This window comes from Pterocles gutturalis, unplaced genomic scaffold (assembly GCF_000699245.1).
Source record: "Pterocles gutturalis isolate BGI_N339 unplaced genomic scaffold, ASM69924v1 scaffold18072, whole genome shotgun sequence".
Taxonomy (NCBI): domain Eukaryota; kingdom Metazoa; phylum Chordata; class Aves; order Pterocliformes; family Pteroclidae; genus Pterocles; species Pterocles gutturalis.
Window position 1 is genome coordinate 9,883 of NW_010110590.1, and position 7,604 is coordinate 17,486.

At 42.3% G+C, this 7,604-nt stretch overlaps 1 protein-coding gene across 1 annotated transcript in view; it reads right to left on the bottom strand.

Moving 5' to 3' along the window:
* Window positions 1-755: 755 nt before the first annotated feature.
* SDCCAG8 (serologically defined colon cancer antigen 8) overlaps window positions 756-7,604 on the bottom strand; it is a 101,626-nt gene continuing 94,777 nt past the window's right edge. Inside the window, exons 17-18 of the mRNA XM_010073452.1 lie at window positions 2,775-2,901; window positions 756-838 (exon numbers count right to left, since the gene is read on the bottom strand). Of these exons, the coding sequence (XP_010071754.1) occupies window positions 788-838; window positions 2,775-2,901 (178 nt within the window). The 3' untranslated portion in view covers window positions 756-787. The remainder of the gene's footprint in view (window positions 839-2,774; window positions 2,902-7,604) is intronic.

A 7,604-nucleotide genomic window follows, 5' to 3' on the forward strand; every position in this document is an offset into this window, starting at 1 on the left:
GAAAACAAATCCAATGAAGGTTAGAGGTTTGACAGTGTCTCTTTTTTTTCCCTCTAGGTCAGTTAGATTAAAATAAATGATGCAATTTTAAAATCCGGGACTTTTAAATTAAAAAAAAAGCCCCAAAAGTAACTCTTCAAGGCAACAGGAACAGCTGGAACTATGGAGCAGTACTGTAATGCCAACAGCACTGCTCCAAATACAATTATAGAATGTTTCCTTCAGTATGACACTAAGTTTTATGATTTATTACAGAGCAAATTTTAGCCTTTCTGAAGAAATAGAGAGGATTCTGTTTCCTCAGAAGAAGCGACAAAAATAACTAAATACAGATCAAAAGACAAACGCTCAGTGATTTTTCAGACCAAAAGTACCTACGGTAAAATCTGAATTAATCTAGAAGTTCCCACCTGGCTACGAGTTGTATGTCTCCCTTTCCCTCCAATTTAAATCTTTAAGATTTTTGTTTGGCTGTTGTTGTTGGGGTTTTTTTTAGTTTTTTTTAGGTTTTGTTTTTTTTTTTTTTTTTAAATTCTGTCAGGTAAACCTGTCTTTGCTATGGAGTGCAATTTTTAAGTGTTAAAAAAAAAACCACAAAAAGCTCCAACAATTTCAAACCTAAAAATGTTTCAAACATGTTCTTCTCCCTTTTGTCTTGAAGTGTTTGCCAGATTGAACCTACATCTGCAAATAGTTTTAGTCCTTCTTTCCTTTCCCTCCCCTCTCTCTATATATGATACAGAAAAAATACCTACTTCTGCTCATTTCTCTTCATCCATCCAGGTTTTTACTTGATTCCATCTGTGTCCTGTTTGAGATCTGCATCCCATTTTCTTTCCTGAAATATGCAACTGCAGTTACTACTGGCTTATCTTCCAAGATACAACAGCACATTTAGGTTAGTGTATTTTACATAATTTTTAAAAGATTAGGTATGATTGCTTTCTCTCCTTTCCCCCCATGAAAAAAAGAAAAGATAATAAAGAAGAACTGTTGAATAATAAAATGGGGAATATGATATCACTTTCACCTTTGATCAACACCAGTTCTGCAATTGATTTTTTTATATATATATTCTACATTAACTACATACATCTTTCTGTAGTTAAAATCTCCCATTTACAGTGAACTGTTCTTTAGTTTCCTTAAACCAATTGTCTGATATTCCAGGCAGCTCTTTTGGGCTGAATTCCAATTCCTAGGGAACCACTGTTGCTTTACATAGTTGCAAATAGATTTTTAGGACTTATTTTTTAATAATTTTTTCATATCATTCTTCTCTTCTGAGTGTTCTCAAGTTAAAAAGTGTCCTCTGGAGCACAATTAACTTGTAATGAACATAAAGGAGGACGCTTTTGCCAGTCAAGTCTTGATAGCAGTATAATATCTGAATGATTTTTTCCTCTTTTGTATGACTTTTGTACTTCTGCCCAACTTCATAAAAGCATGCTTGCCTCCAGAGAAAATAAGATTATCAATAACAAAATCCCTGCGGACCACATAAAGTCTGTTCACATTACTAAGAATGCTTCCCTTAAAAACAGAAATTTTAATTTTCTTTTCTGAACAGCCACGTTCTTAAACTATCTTACAGAGAGAACACTGTGTTTGCCCTGAAATTTGCCAGTAGTTACTATGTGCTGATAACCTCACACTATCCTGAGCTACCAAGTTTGCCTCCTACAACAGGAAATCCTGTAAAACCAAACCCGCCGACATGACTAAAGGCATAAAACAGAGTATGGATTTTATTCTGGGTTAAACATTTATTAAATTCTACAGCTAAAAAAGCCTATGAAAAATAATATGATTTAAATATTTTGAAGTTCTAAGGTGATTACTTTTCTCTTTACTAGTTTACTAATTTTACTAGTTTTTTTACTCTTTACTTTTAGCTAGGTGTGCTACTGGACTAAATCTCCTACACTGAACGTCTTTTGTTACCTTGTTAACAGATCCCCAGTTATCCTGGGGAAACTCACTAGTCTGCAGGTTAGAAAACATCAAGCTATGGTTGAATTAGTTCATTTGCTTAGTCACCAAACAAGGGTTTAATTATTTCACAGTTTTACTGAAAACCTCATTCTGTGCTTGTTAGTTCTCCTCCTTTTTCTGAAACAAGTAAACATCAGACAAAGGAAAACTCCAAACCACACAGCCCTCTCCCTTATTTCCAAAGTGGCCAACCTCCCCCAACAGCCCATGAGAAGCCCTAACTCCCTGGGCAGTGCTGGAAGCAAGAGTCAGTCCTGCTGGAGGTGCAGGGCAGTGATTCGTGCTCAGGCAGACTGATTTCACCTTCACCAGCTCACACGTGGGTGAGTGGCCATGAGGCAGCAGGAAAGACAAACAACTTTTATAAGGGGCAGGGGGAAAAGTGGTAGGGGGACTGACAATGTCAGCAAAAGAATAAAAAAAAAATCTATCAACATAAAGCTACTGCTTAAACATTAATGCTGTTAAAGAACAGTTTTCCCTCTTCTCTGAAAAAGGAACACAAAATCTTCTGATAAGAAAGCCAGGAACTGTCACCAAGAATAACTTCTGTCTTATTGTCACCTCAAAACACTTTCTTCATTTAGTTAAGGTTTAAGTGGGACTCAGGTCTAGCTATCAGTCTCTACCCAATTGAATGGATTTTTATTTTTTTCATCAGATAATGCCTTAGTTAAAACAGAAACAAAACCCAACAGCTGAAATGAGACCGCTGGCAGATCTCTCTGCTAAAGATGCAGAATATTCCCCTCAGACTTCCTTCTCTTTTGGCACAGTACCTGTGTTCGCAGAAACTGCACCTCTTCTGTAAGCAGCTGCTTCTCTTTGAAGAGCTGATTCTGCTTGTTGAGCAACTCCGCTAACTGCCGGGCAGTGGCCTGGCAGTGCTTGTCAAGCTGCTGTAACCTGGAAAAAACAGATAAAAGGGCTGCAGAGCATCTGAAGTGGGAGTTCACGGTGGAAGCTTTGATGTTTGCACTGGCGGTTGCAGCTCCCAGATGACAGAGCTCAGTCTGGTGGTTGGGCTGAAGTATTGCTGCTGGGATGGGCATTCAATACCTTTTATCTTCACGCTTTAACCGAGCACGTTTAAAGGTTTGCACTTCTAATTTAGAAGCTTTATCACAACATGAAAGTGAATTTGCTTCGCCATTGACATGAGTAAAGACCGCAGGACTGCATCCTGCTACCTGCAGCTACGCAAGCTGCACACCCTGTAGCTGCTTCAACACACACACGCTAGTCCAGGTTATAAATCCAGAAATCCCAACTGCCTGACAAACTGGACCTGAAGTGACAAAAACTTTTGTTTTCCGTCCGCTGCTCTTTGCAACCTGTCAATGTCCAAAACTTGTTACGGAACACAACATTTATTTCAAGTAAAATTAGTGTTAATTAAGCAGGTCATCCTAGATCCTTTTAATAGTGTGACAGGGATTCCTGGGGAAGGATGTAAAGAGCCTGTCACTCCAAAGGTCCTCCTCAGGGGCTGCAAGACAGAAGGAACGAGCTGACAGGTATCGGAAAGAGCAAACAGAGGCTCTCTGCTTGCACTTGAAAAACAAGTGCCCAAGTTGGGACAACACTGCTGTAGACAGGGCAGCCGCACCTTTACTTCTTTAATCACAAAACCTGGTATGGCTTTTTTTTTTTATGTCCCCCCTGCCATGAAAAATTTAAAAAGCCTGCTTGGGACCTGTAGCAAGGGACATAAATACAAATAATATGGATATTGTGTTTTTACATTAAATGCATTTCACTCTTTGAATGGAAATGTCTTTAATTTGAAGTCCTTTCAGATATCTTAGAATCTTCTTGTCTTTAAATAACATTACTCTAGAGAAACATACACATCTAAACACTGTGCACTTAGGGAGCATGAACTAACTTTTTGTCAAGGTTAGTTCTGTATCTAAACTTTGCATTTGTTTTTTTAAACTATTTCTTGGTTAACATATTGAAATCAGCTTCAACTGAACAAGGTTTTTAGGTTTTATCTCTCCTACAGGCTGTGTTTTTAATGGAATTAGTTCTACGCTTACAATAAGGCATGTGATTTTCCGAATCTTTCTACTTTCAGCTCCATGTGGTCGTTTTGACTTGTACAGCTGTCGTAACTCAGCTAAGCTTATCACTCTGAATATTCACATTCTTAATCAGGATTGTTCAAATAACTGCATTAGTAAACACCTCCAAATTTCATGAAAAAAAGCTAGGAAACAAAACTGCCAAAATCTATGTCAAAACCAGTATTTTTACTGAGCTGTATCTGCCAGGCACCTTCTTTGAAATCAAACTGCAACAATCGTGTAGCAAACACTGTGAACACCCCTATTTCAGGGTCCTGTTACTCTGCTAACATTTCCTTGCAAAAGGGATTTGAAGAGCCACAGGACCATCTCCTGGGGATCAGAACAAAACTAAATGCAGCTAGCTGCAAACAGTGACAGCTGGTTGTAAACGTCCAATGAAGCAAACAAAACCACTACTTTGACAGCACAGGATACTCTACTAAGTACAGACTTAGACGCTGTGTCTAACTTTACACTCCCTGTACCTACACCCTATACGTGCTGTTTACGCTTCATTTCTTTACCAGAGGTGATTTCAGGGCCATGGAACTTCAAAAAACAAAGCAAAACACCCACGCACAAACTAAAACCCACCCTTGTACTGTTCTTTGTTTTGTTTTTAAAGATAGTAGCTTTTCCACAAGCATCTTGCTCCCAGGGAATGCAAGAACAACGGCGGTGCTTGCTGGAGGCAACGTCGTAGTTCCAGCCTGGAGAGCTGAGTTCTGCTCACTGCTTTGCCATTGACTTCCTTTAACTCGAGGAGGATATGTGACCTTACTGCACTTCTTGATTTGCAATAAAGACATCTGCCAGTCCTTTATTTTTAGAGTACTTATTACTTTATAGCAGCGCTGGTAGGGAGTGCTCCCTTCGGACAGCCAAGGGAAGAACCCCAGTGCTGCCCTACCTGTTTGAAGCCTCCAGGCTCTGAAATCCTCCTCACACACAAGAGCTCGACTCAACAACTACCCCCTACAGCCTGGATTCAGGGCCTTAGGATTTACGTTTCTGCTGACTTCCACGTTCAGTTAATAATTTACCCATTCTGCTAGTGTACCAGTCTGTTTTTAAGAACAATCATATGGTCTTTGAGAGACCCTCTTGCACAAAATTATTCTTACTGGCAGCTGAAGCACCTAAACCCCTCGACTGCCATTTCTGCAGCAGACGCTGAGCATTGCCCATCGCGGCAGGAGGGCCCGTTCTGGCTGCAGGCGCAAACGCCGCCGATGCAGCCCGAGGAGAGGCCCTTCCCAGCACGGCTCTGCTCTGGCGGGGAGGAGGCTCCAGCCGAAGAGCTCCTGCTTCAGCACGAGGAGCTTCCTCCAGCTGTGGCACCCAAAGAGAATTCATTTCCAGCTCATGTGAATTCTGTGCCAAAACACCACCTTCCACTAGATACTCGCAGGCGGCCCGTGCAGATTTCAGAAACACGCCTGGACACAGGCCTGGGTGCGCTCTAGTGCAAAGCTCTTTCCAGATCATGCAAAGGGTGATTCAGATAAGCTGCTGTAAAAAGAAAAGTCTTTCATTATGGCAATACTACTCAGTGATGCTTTTCTGTTTTGTAACTTTGCTACACACCCCGTTACATTCAGACCGTGCCCTTGAGCAGAGGGAGGAAGGTGACACCGGTGCTGGGCTTGGCTAGCCCGCCACAGCTTTACTGCCATCATCTGCAGCTGTCTCCAGTGCTTGAGTATGGGGTTAATAACGTTCCTTTCTGAATTCTGGGTCATGATGGATAAAGAGGGAGTCAGTGCAGATCTTGGTCCATGAATTCCCAAATTCTGTCTACCAGTCTGCTCTCCCAGAACTGCTGCCAAGCCCACCCTTGGTCCGCACGCTGGGACTGCCAGCCTGCTCCGGTGCATGTAGCTCCTGAGGACAGGCTCTGGGCCCTCACACAGTATCTGCTATTACGTGTGACATGTGCAGCACAGCCACACATTCCCATATGCATTGTATCTGGCCTGCCTGCTGATCTCGTAAATGATTCAAGATGAGAAATGAACAGCTCCACCCACATTCACTGTACTTCCCATATGTTACAACTGCACATCGATGCCTGCCATCATTTTTACAACTGGGTGACAGAACCTTCTGCACATTTGGCTAATACAAATGAGTGAGGTTGCACGGTCACCACGTTCACTTTGGCAACACCACCTACCAGGTAAACGTGTACTGAGTCCTGAGCATCTGAGTGACCACCGTATCCTCAGCCTCCACTCCAAGTGAGACCATTTTTCCACCAAAGTGGCAAGACCTGTCCCGTTGGGATCCTGGGTGGCTGCTCCCCCTTGGCCTGGGAGTGCTGAAGGGCAGGAGCTGTCTCCACACTCTATCATGGTGCTTTGAAACACAAGGTGAAGACATGTAGCTCTCAAACTGTGTTAGTTTGGACTACTTATAGGACAGCCTGTCACTAACGGGTAAGATCCCATTTAGTAGTAATAATAATACCCTTCAAATAATTTTCTAAACCAAAATTCCTATTCCTATATGGAGGCAGGAAAGAGGCAGCTTCATGAGACAAGTGGTTCCACAGAAGGAGAACAAAATTGAGGCATCACAAACTCTAATGAATGCTTCAAGTTAAAATGTTTTGCTCCGATTCTCAGTACCTGGAGCTTCTATGCAGCTTTATGTTAGAAAGGCTCCAAGCTACCTTGCTACTTTGTGCAACTACAACCTGCAGGAGACTACACCCCTCACTCCGTACAGCAGTAAAATCTGGATCTGAGACTGGGCTATACCCTAGCCTGTCGAGAAATGAAAAGGAAAGGGATAGATAGGTTTTGTTACATTTCGACAGCTATGGGTAGACAACCACCGCAAGACCCTGCAGAAACTAGGTGAAACATCAACCATAAAGCAGAGCTTTAGCACCAAGGTGAATTCCACCCAGCAGAACAAACTTCCATTGCACCCAACACCACACAGCTGGACTAGCACCCGCTGTTTTACATTGTGATCGTTCCCTTGACTGCAGCCTACGGACAAAAACAAAAGCTTCATTCTTTTTTTATAAAAACACATTTCTAAGCCAGGGGCACCCACAAGGCTCCTGCTGTGAGCTCCCTGCCCTGGGGGACTCACGGCTCCATTAATCCACAGTGAAGGGAAAAGCCAATACAACCTGTCAGCCCTCCTCTGCGCTGGCAAGCTGATGTGAAAGAAATTAATATGCAGGGATCTGCGGGCAGCATCCATTCACCCTGCAGGGACATAGCAGAGGCATTAAAAGGTTATTTACTCTTTCAGTACAGTTAGGTTACTGATGTAAAATGTTTTCACTCTACTCCATGGAGCTGAATTTGCTGAAATGGCATGATTGGATTGCAGCAACCTGCAGCAGCTAAATCACCAAATCCAATAACCGTGCTGCATTTACTGGAACACATCTTAATTAGGTTTTAATACAGGTAATCTGATAACTACTTCTGGCCAGCCAGAGCAGAGCTGTCAGAGCTGAAAGGGCTGTTATTGAGCCGCTTGTCCAGATCGCTACTGCGGCTGGCTCCCCCCCAA